Source organism: Desmodus rotundus, chromosome 13 (assembly GCF_022682495.2).
Source record: "Desmodus rotundus isolate HL8 chromosome 13, HLdesRot8A.1, whole genome shotgun sequence".
Lineage (NCBI taxonomy): Eukaryota > Metazoa > Chordata > Mammalia > Chiroptera > Phyllostomidae > Desmodus > Desmodus rotundus.
This window is the reverse complement of record NC_071399.1, coordinates 40,529,724-40,546,263: the sequence shown is the minus strand read 5'-3', so window position 1 is coordinate 40,546,263 and position 16,540 is coordinate 40,529,724. Positions and strand designations below refer to the sequence as shown.

At 38.8% G+C, this 16,540-nt stretch overlaps 1 protein-coding gene across 3 annotated transcripts in view; it reads right to left on the bottom strand.

The window, feature by feature from the left end:
• Window positions 1–9,695: 9,695 nt before the first annotated feature.
• The window catches only part of TMTC4 (transmembrane O-mannosyltransferase targeting cadherins 4), an 84,631-nt gene continuing 77,786 nt past the window's right edge, over window positions 9,696–16,540 (bottom strand). For 2 of the 3 annotated variants that reach the window (XM_045186681.3, XM_045186682.2), the window contains 2 exons: window positions 15,204–15,273; window positions 9,696–13,055 (listed from right to left, as the gene is read on the bottom strand). In XM_045186681.3, the coding sequence (XP_045042616.1) occupies window positions 12,907–13,055; window positions 15,204–15,273 (219 nt within the window). In that variant the 3' untranslated portion in view covers window positions 9,696–12,906. The remainder of the gene's footprint in view (window positions 13,056–15,203; window positions 15,274–16,540) is intronic. The other variant, XM_024578824.3, reaches the window with a different exon arrangement.

The window sequence follows — 16,540 nt, the reverse complement described above, 5'->3', positions numbered from 1 at the left end:
CCAGTGCGTGGAGGCCAAGACAGCTCCCGGTCCTCGGCTCGACTGGAGCCCAACGCCTCGCCTGCCGCAGGGCGCCGCGCCGTCGCGGGCAGCGGGCCGCAGCAGCTGAGCGGAAATCACTGCCCAAGGATGACACAGCAGCCCCGGGAGGCCGCCCCCGGGGGCGCCCCCTAGAGGCGGAATGCGGTACCAGCCCGCTCTGGCCTCGCCTCTGTCTTCCCTGCTCCGGGGGCTGTGTGCACACGTTAGGCTCCTGGCCTCAGACCAGTATGCTTTAACACGTCCTGAGCGCTCAAGGCCAGCTTTGACTGCATGTTGAACTCAGCCACACTGCGGATACACGACATCAGCTACACGTGAGCACACACACGCACATGCACACGCACACTTAGAAATGAGCACACATCTGGGGATGCATCCCATCAAACACATTAGTAAGGCCTCACACTGGATCATCCACACTCTCTCAGCCTGAAACCATACTGGCTTTTGTAGATAATTATATAGTCTTGATACTGCCACATATTACCAATTCTCCCTTTTTAAATAAAACTTTGGTTGTAGAAGACAATGGAATAGCTACTGTCTGTCGCTTGGCTCCTAGGACTTAAACTGAGCCTAGAAATGAAAGGAATGAAGACCAAAAGCTGAAGGAGAATTTTTATCTAAAGATTGTGTTCAATCTGGGTTTCAGCAATGCTATTTTGGGGACTCAGGTGACAGGAATGACACAAAGATGGAGAGGACCACTTCTGTCCCCTCCCCCGCAAAGACACAAATGTATAAGTAGTTCTTTAACCATCAATAATCTCTCTTAATCATTATCTGTCCCTTCCACTTTCTTATGTATGTGGACTGGTTGAAATCTTGTACCAATCTGGTTTTAATCCAAACATTTCCAATAATGCTGACTTGGTTGTGTTATGAATAGATATAAAATTCAAAAAATGTATATAAAAGATCAGATTCATAAGCCATAATGTTTATAGAGTTCTTTCTTGTGTTAAAAAGTTCACGATTAAACTAAAATATATTTTAAAAGTTGCCTATCATATATATATATTTATATTTACTTTATTGTTGTTCAACTACAGTTGTCTCAATTTTCCTCCCAGTACTCCCACCCAAGCTCTAGCATATATTTTTAAAGAGTAGGAATAATCTCACTTTTTTCTAAGGGAAGAATAATTTTGTTTTTATTTATTTTTTTGCTTATTTATGAGGAAGGGAGATCATGTCAACAGGGAAGTGAGGCATATACATAATTTCTCTGAGAAAGGAAAATTAAAGGTGGTGACAAGGTGATTGTCAAGTTGCATTTACTATCAGGCAAGACTGGGAGAATCTGATTCAAAATAGATTAGCCGCTGTGGAATGAAGTCTTCAGTTTAACTGTCAAAAAAAAAAAAGAACTCATAAATAGTTCAAATTAGTGGTTTTCAAAATGTGGTCCCAGCGCAGTACCTTTAGCTATTGAACACAGAAATTCAGAATCTCAGGCTACACCCCAGACCTTCTGAAACAACATCTCTGAGGGTAGGGCCCAGAGATGTGCATTTTAATGAGTGCTTCGGATGTACATTCAAGTTTGAGAACCATGGTTTTTTTGAAGATTTGTTCCAGTTACTCCCAAATTGTACTGTCTATGTGACTCTCAAATTGTATTGTCTAAGTGAGTCAACTGAAAATCTTGTTTAAAAATGCAGATTCTAAATGCAAAATAGTTTGACTGTAAACTGTAATTGAGAAATAAAATTTTAAAAATGCAGATTCTACTTTGGATAGTCTGGAGTAGGACCTTGGTTCCACAGGATTTACTTGTGTCTGAGCACATACAAGGAAGGTCACTGTAAACATGGCTGTCCAGTAATGGCAGCGTTGGGACTGCCCTCAAAAAGGCAAAAGGCAAAGAGTTTCTCAAGAAAACTGATTGAGCCCTGACTGGTGTGGCTCAGTTCATTGTTGGTCTGCAAAGCAAGAGGTCACCGATTCTATTCCTGGTCAGGTCACATGTGTGAGTTGCAGGTTCCATCCCTGGTCAGGGTACATACAAGAGGCAATGGATCAGTGCTTCTCTCCCTTTCTTTCTCCCTCCATTCCCCTCTCTCTAAATATAAATAATAAAATCTTTTTTTTAAAAAAGTAAGAAAACAGATCAGTTTAGGAGAGTCCTTGGCTTGTCAGTTTAGGGTTGGTGGGTTACACAGGAGCCCTCAAAAGCCAACTGCTCTAGTGAGGGTAGGAACTGAGCTGATTCACTGAGGCTGTCAGGTTGCATCAAAATGGTACAGGTGAATCACTCACTGGTAAGAGTTGCACCCAACATCAGCTCTTTTCCTCTTCACTGTGACCTCTTGCTCTGCCATCTACAATCTCTCACATCCTCCAAGCTCAGGGTTCTGCAACCAATAAATTGCTGTGCCTGGGTTCAAAGCTCAACAAACATTTTCTTTATCAACTCAAAGAATTTAAGCTAGCAAATTGTTTTTAACTGGAATTATCCAGTTTGACCATTTTTGTTATCTAAATCCGAGTGGGTAATTGCGTGTCATAAGATAGATGCCTAATTTATATTTGCTAAATACACTGCTACTTAGTATTATGGAAGAGGCCAGTCTCATCCCCTTGTTACCCCTATCCCATGCCGTCAGCATCACAAGTACTACCCAACAGATGGGAAAATATGTTCTGGATCTCGTGAAACTATAATTATAATGTTAATTAAACAATAGAACAAGGAGACTATATAAGGAGCTTGAGGTTTAACTAAATAACACTGTAAAATATACTGAAATGTTATCAAATTATTCTAGTAAATCCATCCTACCACTTGTTTTTGTATGACCCATGAGCTCATAATAAGTTTTACATTTTTAAATGCTTGGGAAAATATCAAAATAAAAATATAATACTTCATGACATATGCATATTATATGAGATTCAAATTTTGGTGTCCATGAATAAGTTCTACTGAAAATACAGTCATGCTCATTCATTTATGTATTGTCTATGGCTTCGACTGAGACTGTGAGGCCTGCAAAGCCTAAAATATTTCCCATCTGCCCTTTTATAGAAAGTTTGTCTACCTTGCCCTATACTCTTTTGCTCCAGCCTCTGTTGTAATCTCTACCTCCCCATTCTGTAATAGTTGGTTTATATGACTGTCTACTTACTGATCTGAATTTTATGAGGGCAGACCTCTATTCTTTATGAGCTCCCAGCACTTTCCACCATGGTATACAGACTAGGCTTTCAATAATATTAATTGAAGTTTACTTTTTGATTAATTACCTTATGTAAATCAATATGAACTTAACAAAAAGGCTTTATAGTAAACATAGGATCCATTAACTAGGCTAATTTAGAAACTCTGTGTGTAAAAAGTAGAAAAAATGTATTCCACAAATAATTAGATTTCTTGCTTCCATTTCTAAACCTAGCTCTCAGAAATTGTTCAATTTGAAAGCAGCAGGGTTATTTTTCTTTGTATCCTGTCAACTTATTTTACTTAATACAACAGGTGTCATTGCTAACCAATTTTCATGGCAAAGAAATTAATGAGCAGATAAAACCAACCTCATGAAGCCAAGTTCACTCACAATAAATTCAATCTGGTATTTCTGGGATTGATGTTTTGAAGATGATGTGCACTCTGTCAGATATTTAAAAATAAGTCATTGACCTTTCTCCACACATGATATGCATTATCTCTTCTGAAAAGATTATGGAATTTTCCAAGCAATTGCAGTTGAGACGGTCTATGCTATTCTTGTCCATCATCTGTAAATTTAGGAATAACAAGCAAGGACTGAAGGGAAGTGCCATATCAGATTATTTCATTAGTTTTGGTGAACAAATTCTTAATCGTGAATAATAGAACAATTGTAAGAACTCCCAGAAAAAGTAACCTGACCAGCCAAAAATTCCATTGGCTGAAAAAAGCTAATTACATTACAAAGAGGCCAAAAACTAAACTCTAACCCTATAGCATTGCTGCTATTATTCTTCTTAAAACTAGGATCAAGTTATTTGGTCCTGCTCTCCAAACAGTAACTTTTAAAAGAAAATAATGCTTACCTGGTGCCTAGAAATGTAGACATTACAAAATGAAATGTAGCTTAATTCCTGTGAACTGTCACTGTAGGAAAGAATACACATGAAGAGTTCTTATGCGGCTTGGCAAAGTACTCTTCCTCATTTTCTTCTTTGAACGATAGTATGAAGCAGATATAATCACTCCCATTTTACATATAAAATGGCTCCAAGGGGCTCAATAACCCATTCAAAGGCACACTACCTTGAATCAAGAGTGCTAAAATTTGAACCCATATCCAACCTGAGCTCTTTAACATGAGGGTTAAACAGGAAAGCTGGGTAGCATATGCTGAAATTTATGTCATCTGCATGAATAATTTCTTTTACATTTGAACGTCTTTGTTAAAAGTGAAGGTTCCAATGAATAACCCTATATAAGGTCTGTCCAGAAGGTATCCAGCCATGTAATATGAAAAGTAGAGACATTTATTGAAGAAGATACAAGATACTAGAAACATTGTACATAGGACAATGACTCCTTAGTCCCCTTCAAAGTAGGCATCTTGGGACCACACACAGCTTTCCCAGTTGCCTTCAGCCACCCAGTCTTATTTTTCCTAAATATGAGATTTTTCCTAAATCTCATCGACAGTCTGAAATCTCTTCCATTTCAAAGGTGATTTTAGTTTTGGGAAAAGCCAGAAGTCACAAGGAGCCAAATCTGGGGTCTAGTGGGTCTGAATCACCTGGGTGATTTGATGTTTCACCAAAAACTCCGCATGACACGTGATGCATGAGAGGCACGCTGTCATGACGAAGCTGCCATTCACCAGTTGGTCATAGCTGCGGCCTTCTGAATCATCTGAGTAGTTTCCATGGAGGAATGTTCAAGACTAACTCAAAATCCTATGCAAATTTGCTACTCTACTAGCTCAGTCATTTTGAAAGTGATGGCCACACAGTACACATGCTCACTCAATGGCATCTACCACCCCCATTGACTAGTACAGTGAAGTCATCATTGTTCCCACATGCACAGTCCAGGCCATTGTCCTTGGCTGTCAGGTTACATTAATGTCATGCAAACCATTCTCATTATATTAACAATGACTGGACTTTTCCAGGACAGACATCATACCTGTAGCTCTATCCATATTTTGTATACATGATCACATGATCCTTACTTCTTCCTGTACTGTAAAGGCCAGGCAGAGAATTTTCCCCACTTTACAGATGAGGTAAAGAGGTTAGATGGCTTGACCAAGGCCGTATAATAAGCATGTAGCCTGTCTTAGCCCAATCAGAGACATCTAGCACAAAACCATCATTGGACAAAGTCAAATTTATTGGCTCTTTCAAAGAGGGAGACTACACATCAGAGGAACCCTGAGATGACTCACCAAGAAAGATGAAGTTCAGAGATTTGGGGGAGGAGAGGAGGTAAGGTGAAATTTAAAGGAAATAGTGTTTCAAAGGCTTGAGGAGACAGAGGGATGTGTGCAAAGGGTCAATGTCTCATTTTTTATGAGGATTTATATAAGCATCCAAAGCAGTTCACTTTTGTATCTTTTACAGTGTACTTCTGTATAAGATTTAGTTTAAAAAAAAAAGGTTAAGCATGTAAGGATGTTTAAAGACCACTGGTTTAGTTTAAACCTTGCATTTCATAGAGGAGAAATTAAACAACAAAAGCAACAAACATTACCATTATTTTTATTAGAAGCAACTGAAGCATACAGTAGTTGACTCATCCCAGGTTCCTGGTAACTAAAGGCAGGATCGCAAGTGTTTGTATTTAGATGAATTGTTGAGGCTTAAAAAAAAAGACTTACTCCTGTAAAGTTGGCCCTAGGATAGATGTCACATTCCTGGTCTCTGTTCTTTCCACCTTATCACTTTGTTTGCTGATGTCTGCAGATTCTGTAGACCAGTATTATAAAAGTTATCATCCATATACTTTATCAGAAAGTTCTAGAAATGATCAGTTTTAATATTCTTCAAGTCAAACCTCAAGTCTATTCACCAGTTAATGGTATAAAAATGTAACTGCTGAGACAAAACTGTTCTTAAATAATGAATAAAAGTTCAATTTAAATCTACAGGGAAAACCTTTTCTCAAACACTTACCACAAATAGGAAGCAGAGAGCTTTATCGTTCCTTAAAAAAATGCCACATATTTGCAAATAAAATGATTAGAAATGCAGGATGCTCAAGCCAGTTTTGATAAACAGTGTAACAGTTGCAAAGTACTTTCTGAACTAATCAGTCTCAGAACATACGTGATAGATATTTAAATCTAAGGTTGTTTCTGGGTCATTTGATTATAGGATAAAAACTTTAAGAAAAATGAGGGTTATCATATTTAATTGAGGAATATTATGGCCAAGCATTGATCTAGGGCTTCATATACCTTTTTTCATTTAAACTTCCTAATAACCCTGTGAAAAGGTCATATTATCCCCCCCAACCCCATTTTATAGATAAAGAAGCTGAGTTTCTTGCTGTATTCATTTCCTAGGGCTGCCATGAATTGCCACAAACTGGGTGGCTTCATATATAAATGTTGTTCTGGAGGCCAGAAGTCCAAAATCAAGGTAAAGGCAGGACCACCTCCCTCTGAAGGCTCTAAGGGAGGATCCTTCCTTTTCTTTAAATTATTGGTGGCTCCTGGTCTTCTTTAGCTTGTGGCAGCATCAGTCCAATCTTTGCCTCCATCTGCCCATGGCCTTCTTTTCTCTGTGTCTATGTCTTCTCCTTTTTTATAAGACACCCATCATTGGATTTAGGGCTGACCCTAAATCCAGTATAATTTCCTCTGTAGATCTTTAACTATTTATATCTGTGAAGACACTATTTCCAAATATAGTCACATTCTGAAGTTCCAGGTAGACATGAATTTTGGGGGACCCCATTCAACCCACTATGCTTGCCTAAGACCATACAACTGGTAAGTAGAACAACATTCAAATCCAGTTGCAACAGTTTTCTTGCACATTCAAACTTTGTGAACCCAAATGACAGCTCTTTCTAGGCAACCACCGAGAGAGAGTCACACAGCACATAGAATTTACTGAAAATTTAAATGCATGCTTCAGAAAAGAGTCTGCATTGCACTTCAGTAGTTCAGCCAATAATCTGAAAAATGCTGCCTCCCCATGTCTTTTCACTCAGCATTGCTCTGGGGTCCCTGGTTTCTAGTCTGTTGGGCAAAGCAATTTAGCAAACACCTTTGGTTCCCCGAGTTTCCTTTATTGTATCTCTTTCCCACCAGTGTACCTCATCACAGCTTTATTACAAACACATCCAGGGCTCTCTTGCATAAAGATTTCTCTGTGATGTCACATGTATTCCTTTATTTAGAAAAAAAATATTTCGAATGCAAAAATTTGCAAAGTAGAAGGTAAAGTCTCCTCTCACTTCTATTACTCATAAAAAGCCAATGTTAAGATAAACTGTAATTCCCATAAATTTAAAGAAAAGATTGGAATATGAAAGAACATGAGAAGAGCCTTAATATTTGATAGTATTCTCTTGGCTCCTCATTCTTTACTTGTCTGCTTCATTGCAACCAAACTGTCCCACATGGGACCTTTGCTCTTTCTACTTTGAACTAGAGATCAATTTCCAATCAGGATTTTGTGAGGAATGTTATCCTAAAAGAGGCCATCACCGAAATCAATATATTCTTGGTAGAATTTAGAGGTGGAAGAGACCACTTAAGACAAGACTGGTGGGATTTTAAAATGATGCTGTAATATTCAACAATCATATTTAGTATTTATTAATGAAATTTTGAGTAATGTTAAATGTCTCACTCTACTGAAAATCAGGGTTAGTTAACACTTGAGATCCATCTATTTGGGTCAATATGGTAAGTGTATTCCCTCTTTTTATAGATAAAAAGCTTCCCTCTATGTACAGTATGGCTGACCCTTCAAAGGAGTTTATGTCTCAGCAGAACTCTTTGTTTTCTTCTGGATGCTTGGCGAAGCTTTTATCACCAATATGAGGTCCAAAGAAGGAGGCAAAGGCAGCTGAACCAATACCTGTTCTTATGAAGTAGAAAAGATATTTGACTTGATTCTGTGTTTCACTGCCTCCAGGAAAAAGAGAAATTCACCACCTGAGGGAGAATTTTCAACACAGAAGGAAAGAAATGCCCTAACAACCTGTGACAGCTGCAAACGTAAAAGATGTAAATGAGTGACTCCCCAAGAAGTTCCCTGGAAAGGGGACTGAGTGAACTTAACCTGCAAGCTCCCAAAGGGCAGGAATCTCATCTGCTTTCATTTTCCATTGTATCCACAGCAGCTGGCATACTGATAGTACATAGTCGGTGTTGAAAAAAATATACTTTGAAAAAAGTAGTAAGAGTAGCATGAGGGATCCTTGTAATGGAATTGTTCTGTATCTTGACTGTGGTGACCACACAAATCTAAAAATGTGGTAAGAATTGCACAGGACAAAACATGCAAATGAGTCCATGTATGCCTGGTGACATCTGAATGAGGTTGGTGGATGCCTCAATGTCAATATCCTGGCTGTGACAATGTACTCTAGTTATGCAAGATGTTACCGTTGGGGGAAAAATGGTGCAGGGTACATGAAATCCCTTTATACTGTACAACTGCATGTGAATCTACAATTATATCTAAATAAAAGATAATAATATAAGAGGAGAAACAAACTCAGATTGGAGACATTAATCTAAAATATAGTAGGATGGGGGTCAAGATGGACTATGGTTTTGAAAAGCTGTATTCTGTTTAAAAGAGAGAGGCCATGAGAGCGCAGGCACACTAACCAGAGAGACGGATACTTGTGTGGAAATTTGGAGAGGAGCTCACTAAAGGAGGATAAAAAGAGAAATGGAGAGTTGTGATATTATTGCTACAGTCCAACACCTGACCTAATTGGTCAGGTATGGGAAATGAATAATGGGTCTCAAGATTCAAAATACATTAGGAAATAAATGTAAGACTGCATTGAAACAGGGAAGAATTGTAGCAGTTAAGACTTGTTAAACAAACCCAAAACAACCCGAGACCACCTTCTGGGTTTCACTGTCAGGGAGGTGAAGATGACGATTAGGAATCTCAGATTTCCCTACTGGCTAATCCTCCCATGTTTATTTTGACACCCCCTACCCAACTCCCTTAAGTGATTAGCAATAAAACATTAAAATGAAAAGAAAGACACCAAATAATACCGGAACTGGAAGACAGCCTTCCGGTTGAGTCTCCTTGGGAAGAAAACCAAGGCACAAAGAGGTTATCTGCCTAGAGGTGGAAAAGACGGAAGAAAAAAGAGAGCCAGCATGGTGCACATCCAAAATCTGTAGAGTTAAATGACTTCCTGAAATACCAACCAAACTAATGACTGTTTTCTTTGGAAAGAAGACAGCTGCAATGGAAATCCTGGGAGACACAGCGGTGAAAGCTAAGGGATTTGTTTGGTAGGCAGGAGCTCCAGATTTGCTCGTTTTCATTTGACACTACAGTTTTAGTATTGGAAGGAAAAAAAATTAAAGAATCCTAGAGGGGTTTTTACAAGAAATTTTTAAGTGTTTTTTATTGATTATGCTATTACAGTTTTCCAATTTTTCCCCCTTTACCCCCCTCCACCCTGCCCCCGCCAACCCTCCAGCATTCATCCCCCTTAGTTCATGTCCATGGGTTGTACATATTAGTTCTTTGAGTTCTCTGTTTCCTATACCATTTTTTATCTCTCTCTGTCTATGTTATGGCTACTAATTTTGCTTTTTCCTCCCTGTACCTTTCCCCCACAATTCGTCCCTTCCCCCTCCCCACTGAAATCCCTCTGTGTGATCTCCATTTCTCTGATTCTGTTCCTGTTCTGGTTGTTTGCTTAGTTTTTGTTTTTCTTTTCTTTTAGGTTCATTTGTTGATAGTTGTGAGTTTGTTGTCATTTTATTGTTCATATTTTCTTAGATAAGTCTTTTTCTTTTTCTTAGATAAGTCCCTTTAATGTTTCATATAATAATGGCTTGGTGATGATGAACTCCTTTAACTTGACCTTATCTGGGAAGCACTTTATCTGCCCTTCCATTTTAAATGAGAGCTTTGCTGGGTAGAGTAATCTTGGATGTAGGTCCTTGCTTTTCATGATTTGGATACTTCTTTCTAGTCCCTTCTTGCCTGCAAGGTTTCTTTTGAGAAATCAGCTGATAGTCTAATGGGCACTCTCTTTTCCTTTTGCTTGTTTTAGGATTTTCTCTTTATCTTTAATCTTGGGTAACTTAATGATGATGTGCCTCAGTGTGTTCCTCTTTGGGTCCAACTTTTTTTGGGACTCTCTGGGCTTCCTGGACTTCCTGGAAGTCTATTTCCTTTGCCAAATTGGGGAAGTTTTCCTTCATTTGTTCAAATAAGTTTTCAATTTCTTGCTGTTCTTTTTCTCCTTCTGGCACCCCTCTAATTCGGATATTGGAACATTTCAAGTTGTCCCGGAAGTTCCTAAGTCTCTCTTCATTTTTTTGAATTCTTGTTTCTTCCTTCTCTTCTGGATGGATGTTTATTTCCTTCTTTTGTTCTGAATTGTTGCTTTGAGTCCTGGTTTCCTTCCTGTTACTGTTGGTTCCCTGAATATTTTGCTTTATTTCACTTTGGGTAATCTTCATTTGTTTTTTCATTTTTCCACCAAGCTAAATCAGATCTGTGAGCATTTTGATTACCAGGGCTTTGAACTCTCCATCAGATGGGTTGGCTATCTCCTTGTTGCTTAGCTCTCTTTTTGGAGTTTTGCTCTGTTCTTTCATTTGGGCCATATTTCTTTGTCTTGGCACAGCTGATAGGTTGTAAGGGGGCGGGGCCTTAGGTAATCACCCCGTCAGGGCAACCCTCTTTGCTGCACTGTGGCGCTGCCTGTGGGGGAGTGGCCAGAGAGAGAACAGTGCAGCTTGTCTGCTCCTCTCTAGAGAACTTTTCAACAAACTCTCCTGTGAGACTGGGAGTTTCTCCCACTGCGGCAACCCCAGCTGTAGCCCACGGTCAGCTCTGAGACCCAGTTTTCCCCTTAAGTCAGCCCCTCCCTCGAAGTCTGCCCTGCTCAGCAGCAGCTCCCCCCACGGTCTGCTGGTTTTTCTGAGTCGGCCTGCACCGTCTGCTGCCTTACAGACCTGGTTGTTCTGGTTGATTTTTTCTTTAATTCCTTGGTTGTTGGAGTTCCATGCAATTTGATTTCCTGGCACTTCTGGTTGTTTATTGATTTGAGATTGGTTGTTATCCTCCTTTTGGTTGTGCGAGGAAATGAAGGGTTTCTACCTATGCCTCCATCTTGGCTGGAACCCCCATAAATATTTTTTCTGTACCCTAAAAAGATAAGTACTATTTTAAAGAAATTTGCTTAAAAAATAATCAACAAGCATACAGTATATCTATATCTGCCAAGCTAAGCACTATAGGAACCTAAATAAGAGTAAGACAGCTCCTGCCCCTAAGAGATCCATATTTGTTACTGTTATTTGGGGCCACTTAAGAAATGTTTCAAACACAGCACTTGCTTTCCTGATGTCACTGAAGCATCTTGAGTTACAATTACTGATTTACAAATCTTATGCAGGTCTGCAATGCCCCCCCCAAAAACACAGTGTATAGAATCAAATTCACCTCAACATGGGATCTATTCACCCCATTCTCTGAACCTGGGTAACTCTAGAGTCTTACTAAATGGTCCCTAAAGCTAAATAGAAGCCACATACTTAAAACGATTAATTGGTCATTTTAATTTCATTTTGAGGGAAAGGAAAATACAAATTCACTAACTTATCTATTAAAAAGGCAATGACATTTTTACCAGTTTGTATGATAATTTTACTTCATAAAAAATCACAGATATCACATAAATCATAAGGTCAACAACATATATAGAAGAATGAAGTAAAACATAATTATTCTGATCAAATAAAATAGAAAAAAATAATCCAATTCTTAAAAATGTGGCTTCTTTTCAGAGAAAGTTTACCTCTTGTGTTTTCTGGATATAGTAATGACTGTGGTTCCATCAAACCAAATGGAAAACTGCTTTACAGTTAAAAACATAAAAAAGCAACTTATATAGATGTGTAGCCCTCTTAATACTAGATATAACAAATAAAGACATCAGGCTGCCTGCTTTGGCCTAAAGCATAGCTTGGATTTTCTATTAATAGTAACAATTCATGTAGAATAGTACATAATTTCCTACGTTATAAAACAAGTTGGAGAATCCAAAAAATATTGCAGGAGTGAACTTCTTCCTATGAGGGAAAAAGTATATAAATATGCTACATGTTAACATTCCCATTTTCATTCAATTACTTGCCCTGTTCAAAACACAAAAATGCAATAAATGTTTCCTTATAAATGAAGTTCCTAGTATATTGTTTAAAAAAAAGATTTAAAAACCAAAAATCTTAATTTACCCATTGTTGTCATTAAATAAAGTCTAATATACAGACACATTTGATATTTATATAAATTGTAGGAGTCAGTTTGTCATTTCTTGTTCAAAGTTGATGTTTAATAGTGCCAGTCTATATAACACGGCTCACATCCCAAATGCAGGGTAAATTCTACTGTTAGCTGCTCGAGATAGTTTTTTTCTCTTTTTCTTTTTAATTAAAAAAGACTTCATTCTGGGAATTTTAGAATTTATATTTGAGTGGTCTGAAAAAATACAACTTCAATGCAAAAATCACATCAAGTGTTTAAGAGAACATTGCTGGTGTTGTAATCTTTTTGCATGTCTTTGTTTTCATAGAAGAGAAACAGAATAAAATAAACACATAAATGTTTAAATGTAACCACATAACATTAGTGATATGCTTCATGCATACACACGCACAAACTCAAAAAATGGAGGAAAAAGGATCAGACGTCTTTCTTTTGCATTTGTTCCAGCTTTCTTCTTAGGAGACCATAATTCTCTTTAGTTCCTGATGCAGTGGGGTCAAGCTGCAGAGAGATTTCATAGTGTTTTTTGGCCAAGTCTAGATGTCCCCAACGATGATAGAGCACAGCTGAAATAGCAATAGATGAATTTCATTGGAAACGCTTCTGAATAACTTGCAGTGTTCCTAACCACTCGTACAAAGGAATATTAAAGAACCCCTGAAACCATTTTCAAAATTCATTGTTTAAAATAATATTGTTTGTGCCACAAACCTTATTTATTATAATCATACTCCCTCGTGATTGTCTGTTTAACCACCCTCGTTAGTCCTGCAGTTCTTCGAATCACTAGGCATGACCCATCTCCCTACAGCAACATTATTACATAAAATAAAAGGAAGAGTACATAAACTTTCTCAATTCTGCCATGAAATTTCCAGGGAGCCAGACTGAATAGGGCTGGGCTCCCACACTGCTTAGAGTCCTGACTCTTTAGAGGTCCAGCGGTTTACTTTAAATAAAGATTCCCCTATACCTTTTGGCAAAATATTGGCTTGCCTGGTGCCAGCTGGAAATAAGGTCTTTCATATCAAAATCTGACCATAAAATAATAGTTAAAATAAATCTCAGTATTGGAGTGGTAAGCCTCTGATGATTATAATGATTTTGGAAGTAAAACTAATTTTCTAGATGGACAGAAGAGCAACGATCTGCGTGTCATGGTTTTTGCGATGAGAAGCTACAGTCTATAGGAAACAGATTTGGCAAAAAAAAATAGTCACATGACTGAGCATTCTAAATATCCACACATTATGCTCTAAAAATCTTAATTATTGAGATGTGTAATGGAAAAGAGGAATTCTAGAATACATTTCTTGTAAATGCATCTTTAGCCAATGCATAGGAGAACATAAAAAAGCAGAGACCAGTCTAGAATGGAAGGCCCACTATGGAAGATGGGAAAAGGATGTAAGTTAGACAGCAAACTTCCAAAGTACTTCTCAGTTTAACATTTTTAGGATCCTTCACACAAAGAAATAATATCTGAGTTTTATCATCAGAGTGGGTGATTTGGTGGGCCGTTCTGATCATATAGTAAAGATTTGTGGCTTCCGGTCAAAATGCTTCGCCTCATTGCACAACCATAAGAAGGAACACAACTAACTTAAAGAAGAAAAGCACCCAGAACTGCCAGAAAATCACCCAGAAAAACACTCAGAACCATACAGAAGTCCAACAACCAAGAGGCTATTTAAAGAAGCTATATTCATCCAGACAGGTAGATGGGGTGCAGACAGGGAGTCCGGGCATAGCGGTGTGGTAGTGTTGTGGTATAGTGATGTTGGTGAGCTGGCGAGGTGGCAAGGTGGCAGAGGCCAGCAGAACAGGCAGTCCCACATTCATGTATGATGGATAAAAATCAGGGGGACACCTTGTGAGCAAGTGATCCCAGCCCAATGCCAGACTGCAGAGCCCAGGATTCCAGCAAGCAAGAAGGGACAGGCAAGAAGTGTATGAAGTAATGAAAAGCAAGGACCTATGACCAAGACTGCTCTATCCAACAAAACTATCATATAGAATGGAAGGGCAGATAAAGTGCTTCCAGATAAGGTCAAGCTAAAGGAGTTCATCATCACCAAGCCCTTATTATATGAAATGTTAAAGGGTCTTATGTAAGAAAAAGAGGACGATCAAAACTATAAGCAATAAAATGGCAACAAACAACTATCAACAACTGAATCTAAGAAACAAAAACAAACTAAGCAAACAACTAGAACAGGAATAGAATCATAGATATGGAGATCATTTAGAGGGTTATTGGTTGGGAGGAGGAAGGGGGAAAATTGGGGGAAAGTTGCAGGGATTAAGAAGCACAAATTGGTAGGTATAAAATAGACAGGGGAACAGTATAGGCAAAGGGAAAGCCAAAGAACTTCTGTGCATGACCCATGGACATGATAAGCGGGGCGGGGGGTGGGTGCGCGGGAATCACTGGAGTGAAGGAGGATACCAGGCAGAGGGCGGCAGGGAGGAAAAATTGGGACAACTGTCAAAAAATGTACTTAAAAAAAGATTTGTAAATATGACTATTATTTAGCTACCTTTTTAGTGTAATAATTTGTTTTTAAAAACCACATTTTGAAACCATATTATAAAGGACAATACAGGCTAGATTTGAAAAAACTACTCTTCCAACATTGATTTTATAGAAATACACCCATTTCATCAAAATTACATACAATTTCAATATGATTCAAATTGAAAAATTTCCTTACCCAAATTGCCATGGTAACTCGCAGCATTTGGATGAGCTTTAATTGCTTTGAGGAATAATGCTTCAGATTCCTAAAAAATGAAATATATAAAAGGTAATGAACACAATTCAACAACCAATGCATAGTTTTATTGCCTCTGGTTTTCAAACTCTTAATGTGCTTTCTTTTGTATCACTGCATTCTTCTTCCAGAAACACTTGGAAAGACAAGCAGGGCCACAGCCTGTTGAGAAGGGGCTTGGAAAGGTGATCAGGGAAGTGTGAAACAGGGCAGCAGTTGGTGGATGAGAAGTAGTGGAGGTGAACTTATCTATAGAGAGAGAGTGAATGTACTAATGAGCTCTGCCACCTGCATCAATGAAATGGCTGGAATTCTGCAACTTAAAGCAAGTAGCTTGGTTCCGGGTGCAGTGGAGGGTGAGTGAAGGTCAAAAGACACCGATGAAAGTATCATTTTCAGTCAGCATCAATGAACTCATTCCCAGGATACTCAAAGTAGGAGCTGGGGCCTATTTAATCTTCCCCAACAATCCACCACCCCCTCAGCAACCCAGAAGCAGCTGGAAAAAATGAGCAGAGAATATGAGGAAGAGATGGCCAGCCCCCTGTCACTTAAGCCATCACAGTTTTGTATATGACCATGACCAAATGCCGTTGATGTACGTGGTCTGATTCCTCTATACACTTGTATTTCTTTCATATAGTAATCACTTCCAGTGGGGCTACTAAGAAACACAGCCAAGTGTTTGCTACCTGATCATTACTGGCCATGCTGGCTGGCTGGCTGGCTGATCCCTTTCTACTAACATGCCGAGAAATAAAGATGCCTAATGGTTCTCAACCACCCCTGCCAGGGACAGATATTCATATCATCTAAATTCTGTTTGGAAAGGGCCACGTATGCTTTAATGCTTTCATCGGTGTCAAATGCTTTAACCAGTGTGAAACACTAAGCATATACAACCAGTTGGTGGTTTGGGGAGAGGTTTGTTCCTTCTCTCTGTGCCAAATGTTGCTTTTCCAGGTGGGCTTCCCACTCCAGAATCCTGCATTTTATAAAGTGTAAGAAGACCAATTTCATTGCCCCATAGTGGCCTGGGGCACTCCTGAGAAACAGGCTGCGAATTTGGGCAAACATCCCTGGAACCACCACCTTTTCAATAGAACCAGCAGAAGAAAATGTGTATTTTAGAAATGTCGTCCAAGAGGTACCAGATAAAGACATCAAAATAACAACATGTAGGATGTCAGTGAACACCACTTTGAGAACTCAGCTCCGAGTCAGTGCCTAAATTCTAGGTTTCAGGAGCTGAGACTCCTGCAGGGAAATCTAAGATT